The sequence below is a fragment of the Trichechus manatus genome, unplaced genomic scaffold, assembly GCF_000243295.1.
Source record: "Trichechus manatus latirostris isolate Lorelei unplaced genomic scaffold, TriManLat1.0 scaffold00091, whole genome shotgun sequence".
Lineage (NCBI taxonomy): Eukaryota > Metazoa > Chordata > Mammalia > Sirenia > Trichechidae > Trichechus > Trichechus manatus.
The window spans coordinates 2,264,804-2,291,572 of record NW_004444027.1 but is presented as its reverse complement, the minus strand read 5'-3'; the positions used below and the strand labels follow the sequence as shown (position 1 = coordinate 2,291,572).

At 35.9% G+C, this 26,769-nt stretch overlaps 1 protein-coding gene across 7 annotated transcripts in view; it reads right to left on the bottom strand.

Annotated features, from left to right (window-relative positions):
* PPP2R2A (protein phosphatase 2 regulatory subunit Balpha) overlaps positions 1–26,769 on the bottom strand; it is a 90,343-nt gene that overhangs the window by 14,996 nt on the left and 48,578 nt on the right. For 5 of the 7 annotated variants that reach the window (XM_004382166.2, XM_023736713.1, XM_023736712.1 and 2 more), the window contains 3 exons: positions 20,615–20,712; positions 8,851–9,016; positions 437–549 (listed from right to left, as the gene is read on the bottom strand). In XM_004382166.2, coding sequence (XP_004382223.1) covers positions 437–549; positions 8,851–9,016; positions 20,615–20,712 — 377 coding nt within the window. Of the gene's footprint in view, positions 1–300; positions 550–8,850; positions 9,017–10,742; positions 12,068–20,614; positions 20,713–26,769 lie in introns of those variants that run through there. The other 2 variants (XM_023736716.1, XM_023736717.1) reach the window with 2 other exon arrangements.

The following is a 26,769-nucleotide window of genomic DNA, read 5'->3' as shown; positions in this document are numbered from 1 at the left end:
GGTTTAAATTAAAGAGGCTTAAAAAAAAAAAGAAATTAGCCCATAGCATCTAATTCTTGGTATTTGTGAGCTACAACTAGAATATCTGGGCCATTGCTACTTCTTCACTCTCCAAAGAAAATTAATTTTGAAATCTGATCTTGTAATAATAGCTGACATTCGAACTACAACAGCAAAACAGATTGTGGCATAGTGTAAAACACAGCCTGTGTTTGAGTCTTGGTTGTGCCCCTGATCAGAGAGAGACTTCTATGTTAGGTCCATTTCTATGTTTAAAATGGGAGGTAATAAATGTCCTACCTGGTTACAGAATTGCTGGGAGGGGAGCAGAATGTTATTATTCCTATTCAAGTTCTGCTCAGGATCTAGAATACATAATATGAAGACAGAAGACTATTCATCAGCATTAGAATAATTTTTTTTCTTATGTACTTACTCGTAGTGTAGTAACTGTAGTAGGATCTCTATACCTTCCATCTTCCTCTTTCAAGTTATACCCTTCTGGTCTTTTGTCCCTTTCACTGATTTTCCATAATTTTATTGTTTTATCTGGGGGGGGAATAAAGAAAGTCTTCAAACAAGGATGCTAATACTGATACACATTTTAATGCTATTTAGACATGTCATTTCATATTTCACCTAAGAATAAAATCCCTTGTCTGATGTAGTGAAAACAAAATTCCTATTACCAGGTAAATAAAAATACATACACATATAAATCCAGTAGAGAAACTGCAAATTTATATGTAAAGAGCACTCATATAAAATTTCACTTGATATTTAAACGAAAGTTACACCCAGGTCTCTATCCTTTGAAAATATTTAAAATCAGAGGGACAAAATGCAAAAGCTGGACAATGAATAAGGAAGACTGAAGAAGAATTGATGCGTTTGAATTATGGCACTGGCGAAGAATACTGAATATACTATGGACAGCCAGAAGAATCTGTCTTGGAAGAAGCACAGTCAGAATGCTCCTTAGAAGCAAGGATGCCAAGACTTCATTCTCCTGCACTTTGCAGATGTTATCAGGAGGGACGAATCCCTGGAGAAGAACACCATGTTTGGTAGAGGGTCAGCAAAAAAGAGGAAGACCTTCAACGAGATAGACTGACACAGTGGCTGCAACCATGGGCTCAAACACAGTAAGGACTGTGAGGATGGCGCAGGACCAGGCACTGTTTTGTTCTATTGTACACAGGGTTGCTATGAGTCAAAACCGACTTGACAGCACCTATCAACAACCTATGTGTGTATACACATATATAGCTACACATAAATACACACATATATAATTTTTAAAAATTTGAAGAGAAAAAACAAGGTAAGTTAAGATGTCCTATTACTCAGAATCAAAATTGTAAGGAATCTGGAACTCCCTTGGTCCTGCTTCCTAGAAGGCAAACAGTTTAAATTATTGAAGACTTCACAAATCCCTTCAGTGACCTGGATGCCTTGGTTTATACCTATCTTTTCCCTCATTATATCAGGGATTCCGAAGTAGGAAACAGGCAGGGCCTGAAAAAATATTGACTGATTAAAAGCATATGTCCCCAAGTCCTTTCAAGAAGACAAAAATTCTAAGTATGGAGATAGACAATACAGCATTCTACTTTTTAGTTTTTTGAACATTTTAGGTGAAAGTTTACAGAACAAATTAGTTTCCCATTCAACAATTTATACAGAGCTTGTTTCATGACATTTATTGCACTACTTTTTTTAATCAACTTTCCATTTTGGAATTTAGATATACAAAAAGCTGCAAAGACAGTAAGCTGTTCCCATATATTCTTCACCTAGTTCTAACAGTAACATCTTATGCAACCATGGTATATTTGTCAAAACTTAGAAATTAACATTCATATATTATTAACTAAACTAGACTTTATTCAGATTTCACCGTTTTCCACTCATGTCCTTTTTCTGTTCCAGGAACCAAACCACACTGCATTTAGTTGTCATGTCTCCTTACTCTCTTCTGACTTTAACTGTTGTTCACATTTTCCTCGTTATGTTCCATAACTTCAACACTTGAGGAATGCTGGTCAGGTATTTTGTAGAATGTCCCTTAACTGGGTTTGTCTGGTGTTTTCTCATGATCAGAACGGGATCGTAGTTTTTTAAGAAGAATATCAGAGATGAAGTGCCTTGTCATTGTATCACATCAGGGGGTAAATGGTATCAAGATGTCTGAAGCTGGTGACTTGGCTAATGCAATGTCTGCTAGGTTTCTCCACTATACACTATTTTTCCCTTGCCATCCTCCATTCTTTGGAAGCAAGTTACTAAGTTCAGTCCACCCTTGAAAGGCTGAATTAAGTTCCACCTCCTGGAGTGGAGAGTTATCTATACACATATTATTTGGGATTTTTCTGTAAGGAATACGCATCCTTTCTCCTCCATTTATTTACTTGTGCAATCATTTACTTCTATCAGTAATGATTCATGTATATTCAATACTTTGTGTTATAATCCTAAAATAGTATTCTTAAATAAAACTATTCTTAATGGTCTTTCATAAGCAAATGGGTGTAAAATAAAAACAAATCAGTCCCTTTATAAAAGCAGTTCAAAAGGGAAAAAAATTGTCCTACAGAAATATACTAGTGATTCTTCTAGCACAGTAATCTCTATCTTCCATTTGTAGAAGAACATTACAGTTGTCCTGTGGATGCCCTTTTCAAAGATGAAGTGTAAACGGAGAAACATGACTGACTGTAGTAACTTATAATCAATTACTTAATCTACTATTTTTACACAAATAACACGCGTCTTCTATGTTTGCCAACCGCGCCCTCCCCCCTACTAGGCATTTTCATAAGCACGTTGTGCTGATTTTTTTCCAGCAACATGTAAAAAAAAAATTGTCATAGCGGCACTTATGAAAATATCTCACATGGGGAGGGTAAGGTTGGCAAACAAACATAGAAGGCACATTATTTCCCTAAAAATACGTTAAGTCCTATGCAATCTTGTTTATAGTTATCTTGTAGTTAAGTTACATGTGTTTTAAGTTACATGTGTTTTCTAAGTGCTATTTAAATAATTTATATACATTTATAGAGTTAGGTAGGTAAAGAAACACATATTTTAGAATATTTTACTTGTTCAAAAATCTATTTTGTGTGTGTGTGTGTGTTGTTGTGTGCTGTCAAAGTGATTCTGACTCATAGTGACCCTATAAGGATACAGCAGAACTGTCCCATAGGGGTTCCTAGGCTGTAATCTTTACGAGAGCAGATCGCCAGGTCCTTTCTCCCGCAAAATGGGTGGCAGGTTTGAACTGCTGACTTTTGGGTTAGCAGCTGGGTATTTAACCATTGCATCACCTGGGCTACAAACACACAGACACTCACACATACCCAGCTTAAATTACATATATCTGCGAGAAGTATTTGTTCTAAAATAATCATCTGAAGATGACGAGGATAATTCCTTCCCTGTTCCCACAGTTGTCTTGTGGTCTGTTCAATTATCTTTAGTAAAGATCCACACAAATAAATCACAATATACTGATCAAATTTTCAAACAAGATGAGATTAGTCTGTGGTTTCTAACAGCGTTACAGGAAGAAAACACTAGAAAACCCTGACAAATCGGGCAAATAGATTTTTAAAAATTAAACTTCAAAAAAATTTGTGATTTAAGGGGTTTAAAATTTTTCAATAGTATAAACATATGACACAGAAGTACTAAGATACATGATTTCAGTGCAGTACTTGGGGACAAGGCAGGTAGGAAATAAAATAACTCTTGTAGTAAATACAGGAAACCCTGGTGGTGTAGTTGTGTAGCAGCTATAGCTGCTAATCAAAAGGTCAGCAGTTAGAATCCACCAGGTGCTTCTTGGAAACTCTATGGGGCATTTCTACTCTATCCTATAGGGTCACTATGAGTTGGAATTGACTCGATGGCAGCAGATTTGGTTTTGGTTCAGGTAGTGAACATAAAATATAAATTTAAAAAAAATCCTTATGCTCTCAGAAAGTAATTTTTTTTTTAACCTGGAGTTTTGGGCCCATAAAAGGAGGTATTTCAGAAGAATCAAACTGTATAAAACTGCATGCAAGATTATGTAAACAGATATACTTTTGTAGCGAGGATTATAAAATCTGTTTCTTCTAAAAGGTTAAGAACTACTGTTTATGATGTTTCCCGAAATTGTCAACACTTGACTTATGATGCTCACCATTAATAATTAAAGAAGTGTTCCAGTAGTCTTAAAGTCCTTATGTTCTTGTCTTGCCACTAACAGAGGTTTAGGGCAGGGAAAGCCATGCTGCCAAGTTCCCTTCTAAGGAATTCATCTTTATAAGATCCTAAAAACTTCTTCAGTTGTTCAAACAACTTAACTTATGAGTAAACTGTGTATTACTCATATATTTAAGACTCATGATTAACAGGTTAATCTGACTTTTTTGCAATGAGGAGGAATCACAGAGAATTCAGAGAAAGACAAAAAGATTAAAAAGAAAGAAAATCACTTTAGGAAACATTAAACAAACTGAAGTTATAAGGAAACTAATAAGTCATTTAAGTAAAATTCATCTGGGACACAAGAAATAGTTTATGATGATCATGGAAAACATGTAAAGAGAAAAATAAGATTAATTTTGGTTAATCAAAGCTGGAAACATTGGTTCTATTTTCTACCATTCACCCAACAAGTCGTTTTTAGTTGCTGTTGAGTTGATTCCAACTCATGGTGACTCCATGCATGTCAGAGTAGAAATGCTCCATAGGGTTTTCAAGGTTATGATCTTTCAGAAGAAGACTGCCAGGTTTGTCTTCTGAGATGGCTCTGGGTAGGTTGAAACCGCCAACCCTTCTGCCAGTCGTCCTGTGCTCAACTGTTTGCACCATCCAGGGACTCCCCTGCAGTAGCAGTCTCTCATCTTTTTATGAATATGAATGTCCATTACATTTGGGGGGAGGGAGTTATTATGCTTTATCTCATAGAGAAAACTTATACAAAATAATATAGACATTAATGCTGGTATTTTCCCATAACTGCTTTCTAAGAATAAAACTTTTCAGGTATAGCTAAAGTCCTACTCCTCCCATCCTTTTTCCTATTCTACAATTCCCAGATACAAGCCTAACCTGAAGCTGGTGTGTGAAGCTCTCATACCTGTTTTGTCCTTCCACACTGCATCAGTCAACAAGATCACTATTTTTACCACAAAAAAAATTGCAGCCCCCTCGACAGCTGTGTTTTACTTACTCTCCACCACAATAACAAGAAAGACAAAAACCTACAATGCATTCTGTAGTGCTTTTAATAGAAATTATATTATTAATCAGTATTTTTAAAACTTAGTAGTAAACATACTTGGAAGACACTGCTGATACTGTGTACAGGAGGAAAAAAAAAGAAAAAAATCTGTATACTCTTTTTGCTAGAGACTGGAATTCACAATGGTCTCTCCCTCCACTGAACTGCTGTAGTGTTTGTTGTCTAAAACCAGCTGCCACTGGGTTGGTTTCAACTCACGATGACCCCATGTGTGCCAAAGTAGAACTGTGCTCCATGGGGTTTTCAATGACTGATTTTTCAGAAGATCACCAGGCCTTTCTTCTGAGGTGCCTCTGGGTACTTGAACTGACAACTTTTTGGTTAGGTGAGCATATTAACCATTTGCAACATCCAAGGAACCAGGTCTAGAATGGCTCATTTGGTGCTTGTATGTTGCCTGCATTATTTCATACTACAAAGGAGCACATAGAAGCCTACCTGGAAGACATACGTGGATATAAACTGAGAGCTGAAAGGTATTTTAAGATTTAACCCATGAATGAACTAAAATGGGATTTGCTTCCAAATGATACTGGGGAGAAGGGAAAGGAGAAGTACCGAAGAAACAGGATTTGGCTATGAATGGATAATTGCTGAAGCTGGGTGATGGGTTTGTGAGACTTCATTATACTATTTTCTCTATGTTAGTGTATATTTTAAAATTTCTCTTTATAAAAAGATCTAGCCTATTAAGAAATGAACTGTCATAGTTCTTAGGAACAAATATTCCAATACAAGTATATTTCTTTGTGACATTTACTTCCAAAACTAGAAATTATATACATGGTACAATTAAGTATTGCTTGATGTCAAGGAAAAAACAAACAAAAAAAGTAGTAACTAAGAAGTGCCATTTGAAATAACTTAGTTTACCATAGAAATTAAAACTGAATCAAGATCAGAAGCCAATATATGGCATGAGTAAACACAAGTCCATCGATGATGCTGTGACTTATGGGCTTTGCATGGTTATTTCTGTTTTTCTTTTAATAAGAAGAGAGGAATGCAGTTCATGTGGAAAGAAAGGCACAGAGGGTACAAATCTCAGCAGGTTGGTTGGGGAGAGCTTTCATGATCAGAAAAATGGGCACCTACAAGGACGCAAACATTTATGGTTATCAGCTAGTGGCATCATTTTGTGGACTGGATTTCTAAGAACTTAATACATTGGGCTACGAGGCATAAGTTATATGGAGGCGGTACTCAACATCTTCCACCATGCTTACTCACAAGTCATCTGAGCTTACATTCTCCAAATGGTAAATAAAGAACGTAAGATCTAGGTGCTAGAATTTTATTTTAAATTTTATTAACAGTGAGGGGATGAGAAAATTTGAATGGCTTTTCACAGCCCATGTGCCAACGGCAGAAGTTTTAACCTAAGTTTTTATACACTATGCTTCCCAGAACCTGGAAGTATTCCTTAATCACTCTAATGACTCTCTTTAGACCCAAGAGATAACAACTCGAAAAGAAAAAAACGCTTTGAAGAACAAAAAGAAGTCACTCAACTCTTAACTCTTCATAAAGTACTCTAAATTCTGGTAGACTCATTACACAATTCTAATATTTCTTTAATAACTTTTCCTGGAAAGGCAAAACAGTATGAGAAGACTCTTCTTCCAGCTGTGTGGCTTGCTGGGAAGAAGGCAGTATGCCAATTCCATTTTTTTGTCCTTATCTGACAGAGGTCCAGAAAAGGGTTCTCCTAGAGAATATCCTTGAGAGGAGACCATATTTCAGAGAATATTGTGTATTTACAGTCTGAAATATTTTTTTGTAGTGTCTGTTGTTGTTAGGTGCCGCTGAGGTGGTTCCGACTCATAGCAACCTTGTGTACGACAGAAAAAAACACTGCCTGGCCCTGTGCCATCCTCATAATCGTTATGTTTGAGCTCATTGTTGCAGCTCTTGTGTAAATCCTTCTTAGCGAGGGTCTTCCTCTTTTTTGCAGACCCTCTACTAAGGATCATGTCCTTCTCCAGGGACTGGTCCCTCCTGATACCATGTCCAAAGTACGCGATACTTTGCTTGCTTCTAAAGAGCATATTTTGGCCATACTCCTTCCAAGACAGATCTGTTCGTTCTTCCGGTAGTCCATGGTATAGTCAATATTCCTCTGTCAACACTGTAACTCAAAGGCATCCATTCTTCCTCAGTCTTCCTTATTCACTGTCCAGCTTTCACATGCATACAAGGTGGTATCTTTGCTTTTTAGGACTTTAAAGAGGTCTTTTGCAGCAGATTTGCCCAATGCAATACGTCGTTTGATTTCCTGATTCTGCTTCCATAGTCACTGATTGTGGATCCAAGTAAAATGAAATCCTTGACAACTTCAATATTTTTCTGTTTATCATGATGTTGCTGATTGGTACAGTTGTGAGGATTTCTGTTTTCTTTATGTTAAGGTGTAACCCAGACTGAAGGCTGTAGTCTTTGATCTTCATCAGTAAGTGCTTGAAGTCTTCTTCACTTTCAGCAAGCAAGGCTGTGTCATCTGCATATCACAGGTCGTCAATGAGTCTTCCTCCAATCTTGATGCTGCGTTCTTCTTCATATAGTCCAGCTTCTCGGGTGATTTGCTCAGCATACAGATTGAGTAAGTATGGTGAAATGATACAACCCCAATGTACACCTTTCCTGATTTAAACCATGCAAATCCCCTTGTTCTGTTCAACAACTGCCTCTTGGTCTAAGTACAGGTTCCTCATGAGCACAATTAAGTGTTCTGGAATTCCCATTCTTTGAAATATTATCCATAATTTGCTGTGATTCATACAGTTGAATGCCTCTGCACAGTCAATAAAACACAGGTAAACATCTTTCTGGTATTCTCTGCTTTAGGCCAAGATCCATCTGACATCAGCAATGATAGTCCTTGCTCCACGTCCTCTTCTGAATCCAGCTTGAATTTCTGGCAGTTCCCTGTCAATGTACTGTTGCAACTGTTTTTGAAAGAGCTTCAGCATAATTTTACTTGCACGTGATATTAACAACACTGTTCAATAATTTCCACATTGTGCTGGATCACCTTTCTTTGGAATGGGCACAAATACGTATCTTTTCCAGTCAGTTGGTCAGGTAGCTGTCTTCCAAATTTCTTGGCATAAACGAGTGAGCACCTCCAGTGCTGCATCCGTTTGTTGAAACTACTCAACTGATATCCCATCAATTCCTGGAGTTTTGGTTTTTGCCAATGCTTCAGCACACCTTGAACTTCTTCCTTCAACACCATCAGCTCTTGATCATACGTTACCTCCTGAAATGGTTGAGAGACAGTACCTGACCTAGATCCAATGGCAAAGCCTGGGTTCTTTTCACTATAAACTGTGCCAGTGCACAAAAAGAAAAATTAGTACCTGAGACTCTCTTTCATATAATTTAAGAACTAAAAGAGAATAAAAAAGAGAAGGCAAGAAAGAGTTTGTATTCTGCACGGGCAATATTCCTGAAAGTCTATTCACAAAGATCTCTTTGAAAGTGGAGAATATCCTCTACAGGATATGTATACAAAGTGGGGACATGAAAATTTATAACAAAAAAATTACACTTACCATTGGTAGACAATAAAAACTGAGCAGCATTTTTCTGGGGCAACCACCTAATTTTGTTGATCTTTTCTTCTATTTCTAAACTTTTCAAGTAGTCAAACTCTGGTTCATGGCTCTGGAAGGTGCTGTAAACATTATATTCTCCTCTGCTATGAGACTGGATTTTGTTCTAAAATGCAAAAATAAATATTTGGACCACTGTTGAGAAAAATTTCAAAGCAATCAAGCACATAATCAATTCCAACAGATCTTGCAAATACTCTGTTTTTATATTTAACAGCCTTCAAGGAGTAAATAAGAAAGCTTAAAAAGGGAAAAGCTAAATAATGCCTAATAATCTAAGCCCAAATTCAATAAGAAAATACAATAAAATATGGATCATTTTGATTACCTGGATATAATTAATTTGCTGTTTTGATATATTAAATAACACAGAGGTATACTGACAAAAATGTGAACATCTATAACAAGGGAGCTCATCTAAAAAATAAAGATAAAAACTTGCTCAGAAACAGCTGGCTGAGGCATACTTCTTTCTCTGCCTACTTAATGGTCGATTCTCAATCTGTTGTTTAAGATAAAGTATCTTCCCTCCTTTTCTAATTCTGCATTAGGTTGTTTCACTGCTGAAAATCTTTCTAAGAGAAGAGTTCTGGTAAATGCAACGACCCCACTTGACCCCTCCTCCCCCTCCTCATGATCCTATCGTTGAGATAAGATTTGTAAATACCCTATTCCATAAACCATTTGTATGGAGCTCTGTTACTGATTAAGTTCATAATCAGCATTATCCAGGACCTCCTCCAAGCCGCCTCAGCACCTACTGCTTACCCTCCCTTCTTATGAGACTAGCATGCACTGATAATGAGTTTCATTTAGTATCAGTGTGAGAATAATATAGTTTAAATGATTAGACAGACTTGTGAACTTTAGTAACACTAATGCCTCAGAAAAGCTGAGTTTTAACCATGTGTAGAATTTAATCTTTTAGCCTATTATGACATCATTAAAAATCTATCAAAAATCATTAAACAGCTAATTCAAAGAATCTACTGAAAAATAATTTAAATGAAAGATAGCAATGGATATTATTGATAAATCAATTAAACGTAAATTATAAAATGAAAGTTTTGTTTAGATACTTGTCAACAGGAATAATTATTAAAGATTATTATCATCTTGAATGTATATGTTTTGGGTTTTTTCCAGTAGCTTATCTGCATTGATCATTCATTGATACAGTTATATCTGGACCCTCTGATAGTATCAAATATTAGTGAGTTCGCCAATGCTAAGAATGCAGAGATATCACAGCAAATAATCTACCCTGGGGATAGGAGAGGGTAAAAATCAAACCCAGAACCTTGATCTCTTTATCACACTCTTATCCCAAATGAGATAACCTAGTCCATTACATATATACACTCTGATATCAGTTTAGAAGAAATTCCATAAATCTTCTACCTAAAATTACTCACCCAGTCTCACAAGGTTTATTCATCATTAAAACCAAAATCAAACCAAATCCACTACAGTGGAGTCAACTCTGACTCATGGCAACCCCATGTGTTACAGAGTAGAGCTGCTCCATAAGGTTTCTTAGCTGTAATCTTTATGGAAGCAGATCACCAGGCTTTTTTTCCATGGTGCCACTGGGTGGCCTTGAACCACCAATCTTTGGGTCAGTAATCGAGTGTAACCTGTTTGCACCACCCAAGGGCCTTATTATTTATCATTATGCTCTCCAAATAAAAAAAAGATGCAAAAAACAGCAATTAAAATTTTAATATAGATGCTGTTTTCAACTTTGGTTTTTCATTTAGTAAACAAGAAACTATGGTACTAGGTAAACTAGGTTCTAGAAGAACAGAGACTTAATAACGAAGAATCCCTACCTTCAAGTAACTTGTGTACATAAAACGTTAGTCAAAAGTAGAAACTGATTAAGGTCCATACAATTCTGGTAAGCAATATAAAGAGCCATGGGCAAACCACAAATCATTCCATATGCAAAAGCTGAGTCTGTATGGATCACACAGGATTTGGTGATGTGTAAAGAAAAACAAACACAAAACTATGAAAGAATTCTCTAAAACAGAAAGGGAACATCATCCTGAAGACTCATGATCTATTACAAGATCTAAAAACAAAATCACAGAGGTGTTTGGCAGTCTCAATGGAATGCAAGAAGCACTGTTTCTTTTTAAAAGAAAAAAATAAATCACAAGGAGAAAATTATGTTTAAAAAATTAACGCTGTCAAACTGAATATATGCACTAGCTAGCCTCCGCTCTTTCCTTGAACTCCACTAACACTGCAGTAAAATAATTTTTAAAGAGAAATTCACATGGATAAATAACAGCAATGATGACGGTGGCAGTAACAAAACAGAAGAGGCTGTGAAACATGCATGAGTGGTAAGTGACTTAAGATTATCCTCGGTAACATGGGTAGTGCTCATCCAATCAGTTGAAGGCCTTAAGAGCAAAACTGAGTTTCACAGAGAAGGATTTCTGCCTGAAGACAGCAGCATCAAATCCTGCTCGAGTTTCTAGTCTGCCGGCTTGTCCTACAAATTCCAGACTTGCTAGCCCCACAATCACATGAACCAGTTCCTTAAAATCAACCAATCTCAATCTGTGTGTGTGTCCTGCTTTGTTTCTGGAAAACCCTAACACACTTACCTTTGCAATCCCTAAGAGAATCTACTTTCCTAACCAAACAGATTTATTTGTGTGGAATTTTCTATAATAAATTTATAAGAGCTTTATTCCCAACACCTATAATAGTAGCTGGAATGTAACAGGTATTCAATAAATATTTTCCAAATAAACAATAACAGCAAAAAGAATGAGCAAAGGTGGGACTGGTGTGGTAGAGAGAGACTGGAGGTAACCTGGTAGACAGGAGTACTGTGCAGAAATTAGAAAGAATGGGTTAGATGTATAAACAGCAACCTAGAGGATCTTGAAAGTACAGTTCTTAGCGAAAAAAGTAGGTCACAGAAGGAGACAGAACACATAGGATTCTTTAAATGCATTAAAAACATAGAACACAAAACCAGAATTAAACATTTTAAACACACATGCAAGCTGAATCCATAAATATATAAAGGATACTACATCATGACCAGGGGACAGTGGTGGTTTAGCAGTAGAAATTTTGCCTTCCACGCGGGAGACCTGGGTTTGATTCCTGGCCAAAGCGTCTCATGTGCAGTCACCATCTGTCTATCAGTGGAGGCTTGTGTGTTGCTATGATGCTGGACAGGTTTCAGTGGAGTTTCCAGACTAGGAAGAAAGGCCTGGCAATCTGCTGCTGGAAAATTGGCCAACGAAAACCTTATGGAATATAATGGTCCGATTCCAATGTGCATGCGGTCACCATGAGTTGGGGGCTGACTCAATGGCAGCTAACAACAACAACATCATGACTAAGTTATAAAACAAAGTAATTAAGACAATGTGGTATTGCCAAAGGATAAATATACCAAGAAAAAGGAACAGACGGCCCAGAAATAAGCCTGAATTATGACAAACTGGTCTTGCTGAGCAACCAAGGGTAGTCTTTCCACCAAATGGTGTTAGGTCAACTGACTATTCATATGAAATAAAATAAACCTCGACCCCCTACACCTCAAAGCATACAAGTAAATTGATTCCAGGTGAATCAGAGGTATAAATATGAAATGTACAATAATTAGGTTCTAGGACAACTCTGGAAACCCTGGTGGAGTAGTGGTTAAAAGCTACGTCTGCTAACCAAAATTTTGGTCGGCAGTTTAAATCCACCAGGTGCTCCTTGGAAACTCTATGGAGCAATTCTACTCTGTCCTATAGGGTCACTATGAGTTGGAATCAACTCGATGGCAATTTTTTTTTTTTTAAAGGACAACTCTGTCTATAGAGCCTTCTGCAATGATAGAAATGGTCTGTATCTGTGCTGTCCAGTATGGTAGCCACCCATGGTTACTGAGCATCTGAAATGTGGCTACTGCAACTAAGAAAGTGAATTTTTAATTTTAATTAATTTAAATTTAAATAGCCACATGTAGCTAGTGGCTACTCTACAGGACAGCACAGTTCTCAAAGATAACAGGAATATCCTCCTGAACTTTGGGGTAGAGAAATATTTCTTAACAGGACAGTGAAAGTAGTAACCCGAAAGAAAATACTGATAAACTGGATTGGGTTAATATTAATAACCTCAGTTTATCAAAATATATCATTCAGAAAATGAAAACGCAAGTCACAGAACGAAAAATACTTCCAACAAATGTAACTGACAAAGGGTTTATATCCACAAAGTGTAAAGAAAATCTACAAATCAATAAGAAAACTGACAGATAACCTAGTAGAAAAATGTGCAAGAGATGAGAATAGGCACTACACAAAAGGCAATAATATCCGAAGTGCCCCACCCCAAAAAAGCCCTATAAAAAGACACTCAACTTCAACGCTAGTAAAGTACAAATTAAAACCACAACAGGATATGCTCATTGTTGTTGTCATGTGCCATCAAGATGATTCAGACTTACAGCAACCCTATAGGACAGAGCGGAACTGCCCCCACAGGGTTTGCTAGGCTGTAATCTTTATGGGAGTAGGTCGCCACTTCTTTTCTCCCGTAGAGTTCAAACAGCCGACCTTTCCGTTTGAAGCGGAGCACTTAACCATTGTGCCACAGGACCCCTTGGATACACTCAAATCCTCACCAAAATGTTCAAATTTTAAAAAGAGTGACAGTACAAACGTTTGGCAAAGATATAGTATAATCAAAATATTCATATATAGCTCATGAGAATGTAAGCTGGCGGAAACGCTTTTTTCTGTGTTGCTGCTGTTAGACGCTGTCTGACTCATAGCGATCCTATGTACAACACAACAAAACACTGCCCTGTCCTGCGCCATCCTCACAATTGTTATGCTCGAGCCCAGTGTTGTAGACACTGTGTCACTCCATTTCGTTGACGTGCTTCCTCTTTTTTACTGACCCTCTACTTTACCAAGCATGATGTCCTTCTCCTGGGACTAGTCCCTCCTGATAACATGTCCAAAGTATGTAAGATAAAGTCTCACCACAGTTGCTTCTAATGAGCGTTCTGCCTGTACTTCTTCTGAGACAGATTTGTTTGTTCTTCAGGCAGTCCATGGTATATTCAATATTCTTCAACACCATAATTCAAAGGCATCAATTCTTCAGTCTTCCTTATTCACTGTCCAGCTTTCACATGCATATGAAGCGACTGAAAACACCATGGCTTGGGTGAGGAGGACCTTAGTCCTTAAAGTAACACCTTTGCTTTTGAACACTTTAAAGAGGTCTTTTACAGCAAATTTATCCAATGCAATGCATGGTTCCATTTCTTGACAACTGCTTCCATGGGCGTTGATTGTGGATCCAAGTAAAATGAAATCCTTGACAGCTTAATCTTGTCTCCATTTATGATGATGTTGCTTATTGGTCCAGTTGTGAGGATTTTTGTTTTCATTATGTTGAGGTGCAATCCATACTGAAGGTTGTAGTCTTTGATCTTCATCAGGAAGTGCTTCAAGTCTTCTTCACTTTCAGGTTGTGTCATCTGCATATCACAGGTTGTTAAAAAGTCTTCCTCCAATCCTGATGCTGTGCTCTTCTTCATATAGTCCGCTTTGTGGGATTATTTGCTCAGCATACAGACTGAATAAGTATGGTGAAAGGATAAAACTCTGATGCACAACTTTCCTGGTTTTAAACCACGCAGTATCCCCTTGTTCTGTTCGAACGACTGCCTCTTGGTCTAGGTACAGGTTCCTCATGAGCACAATTAAGTGTTCTGGAATTCCCATTCTTCACAATGTTATCCATAAATACTCCAGAGCCAATTAAATTCATACTGCAGATCAATATTTCGTAACTATTTTAAAGTATGTGCAATGAATGCTTCCTTTTATTAGCTTCAGCAAATCTCATAAGCTACAAGTTTATTAAACTTTGTCACTGAAGTTATAAAAACGACTGTATCTTCTTCCAAACTACACACGCACTTGTTTCACTCAATCGTTCTAATAGTCTCTTCACCTCCCTGAGAGGTTATGAAACAACCTGAGAAAACATTCACAGTATATAAAACTAAACATTACAAAATGATATGTATAGCATGATCATAATTCTGTTTTAAACAAAAAAAGTTGACGGGCCACAGACAGACACAGACACAGACACACACACACAGACACACAGACACACACACACACACACACACACTGGTCTTTAGTCACACGATGAGATGATTTTAGATTATTTTATTCCTTGTGGAAATGATGTATATTTTTCATTAGTTTCTATAATAAACACGAATAGTCAAGTTAACAGTTAAAGAAAACTTCTGAAAGAACTTCACTTGACAATCTGTAACACGGTGCTTTTACGAACTTCCTTCTTCCTTAAATTACATTCTGTGAAAATAGAAGAAATACTTACTTTCTCCAGCAAAAGGTAAGAACCTTTAGAGAATACTGAATATATTTTGCTTTGAACATTTCATACAAAAGAAAGAGTAAATGGACATTTTTTAAACCTCCAAACAGAATTTTACCAATAGTTATTGTTTCATAAATGTTCCTTTAACCTTATATTTGTTACAGGCAATCAACTATTTTGAATTTCAAAGTATTAGTGTTAGGTTTTAGAGTCCTGTGAAATGCCCATTCAGGGATAAAGAAGAAACGGTACAAAACACAATCAACTTGCATCTGATAAACTACTATCAATGCATTCAGCAACCAAGAGGGAACTCTTCAGAATAAAGTCAATCAATGATGAAAACAGAAAACAAAAAAGGAAATTTCAAACTTTCTCTAAACTGGTGACGATACTGATGATTGTAAAGCACTTCAAAATTCTGCAGGACCTTATTAAATTATAGTCAATAATAAGTTAGTGTTCATTTACTGAGCATCTATCAGGTACTACGAAGCAACATGCAGTTAGAAGACCACCAGTCACAATTTCCTATCCACTAAACTACAATATAGCAGAAGAGATAAAAAGGGCACTTGGTTGAAACAAATAGAAAACAAAAATAAGCAACATTGCTCTTTGCTATTATACTCAAATAAATTTTAACGGAAACGTGTAAGTTACAATATAATGCTTTAAAACATTATAAAATCTATAACTGTTTATGTGCTATTATCTAGATTACACTAGCCAGAATATCTCAGTTCTAAACTGCTTACAGAACAAAAACATAGGTACACAGAAGTATTGAATTACTCTAGGTTTTGCACGGTGCCGAAAGGAACAACAAAAAAATGCCTTTCTGAGACGTAGTTTTCTTCCCCAGTTATGTATCACTAAGAAAAAGAGCTAGATCAAGACTCTGTAAGATTGTTTCTCTTAAACTGAAACCTCAATCTGACTTAACCATTAAGGAGTTGGCTTTTCTCTGATAAGAGATTCAGATGGACCCTACTAAGTGTTAGATGAAAATTTAAAATATTCTTTTTACTGATACTGTCTACTTTTACCTTTGAGATTCATAAAATATAACAATCCTCTGGACCTCGGTTTTCTGTGTCAAACAGAATTTATCCTCTCTATCTTTTCAGGGTCAGAGCAGTTTTGAGAATTAAATGAGAAGGCAAGTAATATTCAAATATTACTTTCTTTTCCAGGCAGGGACCAAGCTGAATCAATCCATGTTATACCATTTAGAGGCAACAAGATGCAGTGAAATTAATAATGGCCTGGAATTCTAGGAGCCTAATTTTAGTTTCTTCTCTGTGCCTCAACTGAAAAAGTGGAAAAAATGAGAGATTGGACCACATGTTCTTTAATGTCTTTTTCACTAGTAACATTCTAACTTGATGAAAAACACACACATAAACACACACACACACAGAACATACTGGATGCAGGTGATGTTCACTAGAAAATTTTCCTTTGTAAGGGCACAAGTCAAATTCTCTTTAACAACTACAGCCTCCAAATCAGTGAACCTGCAACCATCTCTATTCTGATCAAGTATTTACCTTGAAAGATAATAAAGAGGAAACTGAGAAAGGATCCAATTTCAATAAATTACCATATCTGTCTATGACTCAATCACAGTACAAAACAAACAAGAAAAGATGATTAGAGTTGAACAGCCTTGAAAATGGCACTGAAAAAGGAAAATAACGTGAAGGCTAGAAATAACTCTACAGAAGAATATTCTGTCTGATAAAGGTGCATTTTACAGTGTAGACAGGTTTTCAATAACATTGTAACAACCTGTCTAGCAATCTGGGTGTGGGGTAGGGAAGATGGAATAGGAGAAGAAGAGAAGTAATAAATTTCAACTAGATAATGAATTTAAATGTGGAAAAAAACAAAATATGGGTGAATGTTTAAATAATCTGGGGGCAGGAAATCAACAACAAAAACAAAAAAGTAAACAAAACGTAAGGCAGCCAATCTATAAAACTGAAAAACATACTGCCATAGGAAAGAGCTAATGCCCTTCGGAATATATGGCCTATACAAATCAATAGATACCAAAAGTAGAAAAAAGTAGGCATAGAACATAAAAATTTAATTACTGCAAGTAAAGTAAAACTAGAATCCAATAAAGTATTTTTTCGATCACCAATTTATTGGCTTTCTCTCTCTCTATATTTAGAAGGAAAAACAAAAACAAAAAACCAACGCAGTACCTGAAGGGAAATGGACAGTCTCAAAATTTTTGGCTAAAGTATAAACTGACAAAATTTTCTGAAAGCCTTTGGTGACAACACCAAAAAAAAAACAAACAAAACTTTAAACACGTCCATCTCTTTGGATCCAGGAACATCCTAAGTAAATAATAGATGCTTGAAAAATTCAAAAAAATAAAGAAATAATCTAGGTTTCTAGTAACAGGGCGTACGTTAAATAAACTTCAGTACATCTCTGTAATAGAGTATCACTGGATCATTAAAGATGATGAAAAGGCATTCACCATATAGCGAGTAAGGGGAAAAAAATACAAACCTAACATTTTACAATCCCATCTTAAAAAAGATATGCCTCTGCTATACACTAAAAGTGCTTATTTTTGTTTGGTGGGGGTTACAGGTTCTCCCCATCCTATCCCTACCCGTATTTCCTAAAATTGTCTACAATGAGGATGATGAGCTTTAGTTAAGAAGAAAATAATTACTAATGATAACAACACGACGAAAAAGTATTTTATGTGTCAGGGTAGCGAGAGAATGGCAGGGATAAGAAAAAGTAAATCTAAAGTTATTGGGTATTATTAGTTCTATAGATTTGGAGTTTTTTGATGCTCAGAATTTTTTGGGAGGGATAATGTAAGAAATACAGTTAATTAAAATTTCTGGTCAACTGAGACAGTGAAAAAAATAACCTTAATCTGTCAAAAACATCTTTTAAAGGTCTACTTTCTACACAAAATTTAATATTATCAGAATCAAGTTTTGGGGAAAAAGTCAATCACCACCATCACCATTGTTAACTTATCATTTAAAAATATACTAACAGTTACACTGGTGAGTAACTGTCAAAATACATGCTACTGAGGTTCTAGATAATGAATTTCTCTTTTTCTTGAATTCTTAAATACAGTTATAAAAAAAATGACAAACATGAAAAGGGGAGTTCTAGTTTTCTCTCAGAGGTCCTACTCAAAAAAGTCACTGTGTTCATTTCTTTTTGTTAAGAGTGTGTATCTGAAATATTAGCTCTTTAAAATCTTCAGTAGTATTTCAAAAAGGAACACAGGAAAGGATTATTATTTAAAACAAATTTTTAATCTTACTTTTTAATACAAGTAAAATGTCGGCAATTCCAGTAACTACATGATAGGCCTTCAGTTCAGTTTAATGTATTACTGACAGCCTTTAGGAAAATACTAAACTACAGTATATTACTTTGACCACATCCACTGAACTCAATTAAAGCAAACATTTTCCCCATTTTTCTTAAATTCTAGCCATTTCTTCAACCTATGGAAGGTGAAAATTACCTCATTCTGAAGGAAAATATTATCAAATTAGCTTATAATTGGCAACTTATATTTTCAAATAACAAAGCCCTCATTAAAAAATGTAGTCTTTCCTGAAACCGTCAATATAAGCTGATGTACTTAAGATGGTATTGCTTAGTAAGCAAAATTAACTAAAAACGTTTTTTCTCTAAACACCTTTCTTTAAAACAGAACCATAGAGTAGCCATTAACTTTTAATAGAAAATAATTTCAAGAGCAGATAATGTGTATGGGGAAAAGCTTGCTCAAATTCTGAGTAATAAAAAAAATGAACGTTTTGGGGATAAAACATAAAAGGCAGCAAAGAACACTGAAAAGAGCATGTCGGAAGTTCTAGGTTCTAGTTGCTAGTTCTAACACTAAGAAACCGAATGACCTCTTTATTTCTTGACTTTCTTACTTGTAAAGAAAGGGAAATTGTAATGATCTGTAAGGTCCCATTTCAACATTTAGTATTCCAGTATTCTTATGTTCAAGTTTTTAGCTGACTGAAAACAGAAACAGAACTGAATTAGACCCCCTATCCCACAAGACTATCCTTTGTCAAGAAAAGCTTCAGTCTTATTTTCATAATTTCTTCCAAGCAAAATAAATTAATAAATTAATTAAATAAAAGGAGACATATATTTAGTGTTTGTGCATCTTCTAATCAGATACTATTAATCATTTCTTTTAAAATTAAATTACCTACCTCACTGAGGTGTTGTGAGGATTAATTCATTAGTGTTTCTAAAGCACTTTGAGATCCTCAGGTCAAAGGCGCTATAGAAGTGCAAAGTAGTAGTATTATTACTAGATTCTTTTGTTTATTTAAGGAATTTCACAATCCTTTAAAACCTAACTTTAAAAAACCTAACTGTTATGATTTAGACATCTATTTGTAAATCCTGCAATTTATCCATACTTTTAACTTTTTAAATATAGATAGACAGGGGAAGGATGTTTCAAAACAAGTAATTTTGAAGATTTAACTGTGATCTATAGAGGGAGAGAGTAAGGGAAAAAACTCCAGTGTGACAGACTTTGTTTAGCATAAAATTTTAGTGAGAAATCCTGTCATTCAGATTTAGAAGTGTGCCTAAGTTACACCAAAAACAATACAAAACAAAAACCCACTTTAATTACATACAGATTCTGCAACAAGAAATTCCTTTCTTCAAAGAGAAAGGGAAACGATTTTCAAATCAACTCCAATTTAAAAGCTAGAAATAGGCTTGTAAATTACATTAAGGTACATGCATATACATGCAACTATCATTTAAACTCTTTATTTTTAAATTGCAAGAATAGCATTAGTATGAACTGATGACAAAATAACAGAGCTTTTTCTTTAAACTAGCTTCCCACCTCCAATTACACAAAGTAAACTAAGTATTGAAGAGGTCAAAGCAACTTTGCTTTAAGGGGTTTTAAGAGAAAAACTGTAACTGAGGGACAAGGCTTCAAAACTACAGAAAGATTCTGTCTTATTCCACCACTTCCCACCCCTTCCCTAGCCATTTTTTTTTTTTGTTTTTACAATTAAAGTTCTGTATTTTCAAATCAGAACAAAACACATACACGCACACGCGCACACACACACACACACAAGGCTAAGAGAACCAGAGCTATCTCTATACTGGGTATTCTGCTTGATAAACAGACACTTCTTTAAACAAATGGCCAACATCCTCTGGTGTAACTGACATTCTCCAGTGCAATACAAGTTCCATTCCCTAGATCAAAACAAAATTTAGATATTAAACTTTAAACTCTTACCTCCTGCTCCTGCTGAAAGATGACGACTCTACCACCTTTATCTCCTGTTGCTAGTAATTCTCCAGAATGATTAAATTCTACTGTAGAAATTATATCTGCTGTATAATTGAAACAAAAAAAGACATTAGAGTTTTTCTTTCCCAACTCACCAGTTTCAGAACTTAGAATGTCTTTCCTAATGTTCCAAGATTGTATAGCAACTGATGTTAAAATAAAGTGAATGTGAAGTTATTTCATGAATATTTTGGTCCACCAAAAGGCATTCTTGCCAGAATAAACCTAATGAAACTATTTTAACAAGCAGAAATGAAATAATAACAGTAGTTTATTAATATTTCACTAAATTTGCAAATGAAAAGAAACCAGCAAATTGTGAAACACTGTATGATAGCCCACTAAACATTTAATAATTATCTTGATAATTTTCTGTAATATACTTTTGATAAATTTGTGCATGTAAACCCAAAGATGATCTATAAAAAAATGAAGGCAGACATTACTAAAATAGGAGAAAATTAAAAAATGTAAAAATTATTTCAGATGGAATTCTAACAGTTACAAATTTGTAAATTCAAACAAAAGCTTGCAAATAGAACACACTTATACCAGAAACGCTGTGTGCTATGCACCTTCAATATGCACAGCTCTTCTTGTGGATCCCATGCATGACTGAAACCAATCATACTACACCCAAAGTTGGTCCTAACTTCACAGTCAAGTTCAAATAAAATTAGTTTTTTCCCTCTTCATTTTTGATACCAGAGCCATTTTCCTAAGTCTAAGTTATAGAATTAGGCATTAAGATGAAGCAATTACACTGTTACTAACAAGTTTTCCACCATAAAGCATTCAGCCAAGTTTTCCACCATAAAGCATTCAGCCAAATTAGGAAACACCTCATTGTATGCATTTTAAATAAACAAGTAAACTTCTTCTGTATGAGAAGAGTCATCTTCCCGTCTACATTAGCTCACTATTAAGACTTTAAGAATCTGACTTTATATATTAAACCTGTTGGTGTTGCACTGATTCCAACTCATAGCGACCCTCCAGGACAGAGCAGAACCACCTCATAGGGTTTCCAAGGCTGTATTCCTCACAGAAGCTGACTGTCACGTCACCTTCCCATAGAGCAGCTGGTAGGGTCGAACCACCAACCGTTTGGTTAGCAGCTGAGCACTTAACCACTGCGCTACCAGGGCTCCTTCACTTTATATATTAGGAACACTATACACTTTAAATAAAAAAATTTCCTGACCAATGTATTTATTTCTAGAAACTATTTTTAAGTTGCATTTTATCAATGATCTATGAGCACTGCATTTTATAATTTTCTTTCCATTGTCTAGGTCCAAGGCTCTTCATCTTTTTGAACTTTCTGAACCTACTGAAAGTTATACGTCCTCTCCTAAGAAACTGCACATACTTGAGTGCACACAAAATTTTTGCATATGATTTCAAAGTGTTTTGACAGTACTCCACCTCTAGTTAAGAACCTTGGCCCAGACTGACTGTGGTATCAAGAAAGAATAAATTTAGTGTTTATATTGCATGTATATGTAACACAATGCTTTAAAACTGAATATACTGGATCACTCTATAAAGCTGAACATCAGTAAATACTTAGCCATTCTATTATCTGCTCATTGCTGTATGAGGACTGTAGTGAATATAATAAAGGTTTAAAAACATACAATGTCCCTGCACTGAAAGCACATTAGATTACAGTTGGGAGAGAAAAAGTTAAGTAGGAGTGAACATCAGACAGGACATAAAGAGCCACATTTTACTTGAAGGTTAGGTTCCAAAATCAGGGAATAAGGCAAAAATCATACATATTCAAGTTAGCTTTTAAATTAAAATCCCTCAGATAGGCATCACTTTTCATATGCAAATTATCTCTCTTTTAAGTCCAGCCAATGTTTCCTACAGCACTGATAGTTTGCTGGTTCTTTGACCACCAAATGAACTAGTTAATTTGAATATAAAGTCATACTGAACCAAAAATATGCCATCTTTGAACTCTAAAATATGCTCTCAGCTTAGTGAAACACACCTGACTCTAAAAGCAGATTCATCCTCCTGTTTACTCAATGGGATAATGGGCAGAATTACTTCACTATTTTAATTACTTCATCTTTTTCCAGGTCCAAATTGTTGCATTCACCTAAGTTAAATAAATTGCAACTCTTGTTTGGTAGATGAGTTGTTATAGCTAAAATTTAGTAAAGAATATGTCAATGATCATGGTATGTGAAGAGCCTGCCCTGGCTTGACTAGTCTCTTTGCTGAGCAGTAGCAAAGAGTATGGGGAGGTAAAAGTGTAGTGCAGGATGGACTCAATTTCTAATAGGGGAGAAACCCTGATCTTAAGTGAATTAGAGAGCAGAAAACCTGGAGGTGATTAAATGGGTAAGGAGGTAATTACAGCGAAAAGGATTAAAGAAATTTGGGGTTGAGGGGACAGGAAGAGAGATTCCGCGTCTACATTATTCTTACAAGACAGATAATTAAGTAATAATTAAACAGTATGCATAGTACCCCAAATTGAAGATAGTATTGATTCACCTACCTACCTAGTTATTATGTGGTTGCTGAGTATGTGACGGGGAGGGAGGAAGGGAGAGAAAGAGAAAGACACTTTTACTGTGGTATATATCAGGAATAATAAGACATCTATTTTAATGCTTCACTTTAGGCCAGGGACAGTTATATGATGATGGGAATTCAAGAATAAAGTGATGAGATATATGTTTGGTAGTGAACCAGCTATGTGGCAAGAGTATCAAGATTTTCCTCTTCATCTTCCTTAAGGGAAACCAGGGATTAAAACTGGTGGTGGTGAGGAGACAAGGGGTAGGGCGGGGACAGGGATGGGGGGAGGAGAGACAAAACTTAAACCCAAAATTTTGAAATAAAACTGTCCCTTCTTCCAAAACGAAAGTCTCAACGTATTTTGGTTTTATTATTCCTGGTTTCTGCCACTCTGTCAAATGAAATAACTCACTTCAGCATTATTCACAAAGGTCTAAAGCAATTTAATTCACACATTTACAGAAATGTTTTCATTGCTTGAACAAGGGTCAATTACAGATGAAAAGAAAACACACCACTTAAACTTCAGATTTAACCAAAGTAATCTTGAATCTACAATTAAAACCTAATTTAGTTTAAATCAAATTAGGAAGGCAAAAATGAAAATCCAGTACTCCTGATCTTTGCAGCTCAAAAATAGCAAATGAAGATGTTTTATAAAATTATATAATGAAGATATATGCATTTATATATTTTCCTCAGAGCATGTGAAAGTAAATATTTAAATTCATAGTACCCTCTTTGCTTTTTTTTGTACCTTTCGTAAGCATACACAGTATAGTAACTGTCAGGCAAAACATTTGTTTTGGAAAATTTTTAAAAAATCATCTTTACTTTTTTGATGATGGCAATAACATATGTATTTATTTATATTGCTACTCTGGGGCAATCTGCTTCCAAAAGGTCATAGCCTTGAAAACCCTTGGGGCAGTTCCATTCTGCCCACATGGGGTCACCATGAGTTGAAACAGACTCCACAGCAACTAGCAACACAGCCCTGTGCTTATTAAACTTTTCCACATTAAAATTTAAGTGAGCATAAAACCTTAGCTAAATGCTGTGATCAGGAAGTAACCCTCCTTTTCCTAAGTCACCAGGCTTTTTTAACCCTCAAGATGCACCTACTTGAAAAGGAAGGACTGCTAGACCTTCTTTTCAACTGTTATTATTCAGCATCAAGAGCAAGTCAATTTCAGGTTAAATGCTACATCCAGCTTTGACCCTTCACCTGGCGCCTTGCTGTGTTCTAAAATGACCAGTATCACCTTGCACTTCTCCTATCAAAGCACTTACTAAATATACTTTGTCTTTCTTTGCCCTTGCTAGTCCCTCTTTTCACTGTTATAGTCCCAGCACTCAGTCCAATGCTTTGCATATAGGAACCCAATAAATACTGGCTGAATAATTAATAAGTGCACCAACTCTAGGTCTAGCCTGTATCAATTTATTAAAAGCCTTCTTTCCCCCAAACAAAGAAAAGATAGGGTGTCATGCAGTATGCAACAAAATTTAAGAGGCACACCTGAGATAGGCTGAGGAATCCTAAAAATAACTCAGCCAAATATCAAGAGGCTTAAAGTTCCACAACAGCAGGAAAGAACAAAAAATTTACACCATAAAAGTCAACCCACTTTAAACCCATGATGGGGAGAAATACAGGGTTATGGGAATACAATTTTCTCAACTTATAGATTTTCTTTCAACACTAGTGTTTGTTACTATTTATCTTGCTAAAAACCTATGGAAAAAAAAAAAGAGAAAACTTTAGAAACAGGAAATTATACTTAGTTGAAGCGCCTAGAGGTATTTTATTTGAGGAAGCAGAGATGGGCAGACTTGCAGCCTCATTACTGTGATTTTTATTCTGCATATATTTAATACAGCCATACTTCAGAAGGAAAATTTTTTCCTGATTTGTGTAATAGTTTAAATATAGCACTATTTCATGGTGCTCCTTCCTCCTTCTCATCCTAAAAAAAGAAAAGAAACACCATGATTTCTGGATACTAAACCATCTGTACACGTCTGAGAACTGTGTATACATAAACACCTACTAAACTTCCTCACTTATGGATGATAGTTTAAAGTTTTTCTAAGTTGTGAAATGCCGAGATCTAACAACGTCTCACTGGGAAAATGACAAATGAAAATGTCGAGTAAAAAGGGAGAATGAATCCAAATTTTGCTTACAGACGAAGAAAATGAGAATGAATTACGGAAAACACTATGAATCTCAGCTTTCTACCCTATGTGTCACTACATAGTGGAGTGCCAAGAATGGGTATAGGTTTGCCTGGATACTGCAGTACCCACAAATCTGTAACTACCAGTTGTGAGCAACCTCCTGTTATCCCACTGTGCCCTCAAAATTACTGTTTTCTATATGTGGCATAACACACAAAAAAGGAAACAGAGCTTTAAAAATTGTAGTCCTATATTGTGCTATATCCAAACAAGGTCAGCTAGGCGCTGTTATTTTTCAAAAATAACAATACATGTATTCCTAGAAAGTATTTTTTAGTTAATCATAATTTAAATAGCCATATGTGGCAAATGTCTATCATACTGGACAGGCATAGGTCTAAAATATTACAGGGTAGACACTGACATTTATTGCTAGTACAAGAATGCTGGAACTAAGAGAAACTTGCACCTAAAAAACAACACACTCTGGGTAAGATAAAACAACTATCTTACACACAGGGATTCTGCTGTCCTGAAGAAGAGAAGACTAAAACCATACACCTACTACTCCTCACTTATGGACTATCTCGTTATCCAACATTTTGCATTTAACAGAAAAAAATCTACTATCTATTTTGCACATTAACAACATATGCCTGACAGTAACAAACGGCGAGGTGAAAGGTGAGAGTAACGCTGCCAGGGATGATTGAGGTTATACACCAACTTGGCTGAGCCATAATTCTCAGTGGTTTGGCAATTATGATGTAATCTGGCAGTTATGTAATGATGCAGTCATCATCCATTTCTTGATCTGATCTCGTTATTGCTGTTAGGTGCTGTCCAGTCGGTTCAGACTCACAGCGACCCTATGTACAACAGAATGAAACACTGCCCTGTCCGGCATCATACTCACAATCACTGTTCTGCTTGAGCCCATTGTTGCAGTCACTGTGTCAATCCATCTTCTTGAGGGTCTTCCTCTTATTCACTGACCCTCTCTCTACCTTACCAACCATGATGTCCTTCTCCAGGGACTAGTCCCTTCTGTTACCATGTCCGAAACACATGAGATGAAGTCTTATATCCTTGCTTCTAATGAACATTCTTTTCTGGCTGTACTTTGTCCAAGACAGAATTGATCGTTCTTTTGGTAGTCCATAGTATAGTCAATATTTTTTGCCAACACTATAATTCAAAGGCATCAATTCTTCTTCGGTCTTCCTTACTGTGCAGCTTTCACATGCCTATGAGGCGACTGAAAATACCATGGCTTGGGTCAGGTGCACCTCAGTACTTAGAATGACATCTTTGCTTTTTAACACTTTATAAGAAGTCTTTTGCAGCAGATTTGTCCAATGCAATGTGTCATTTAA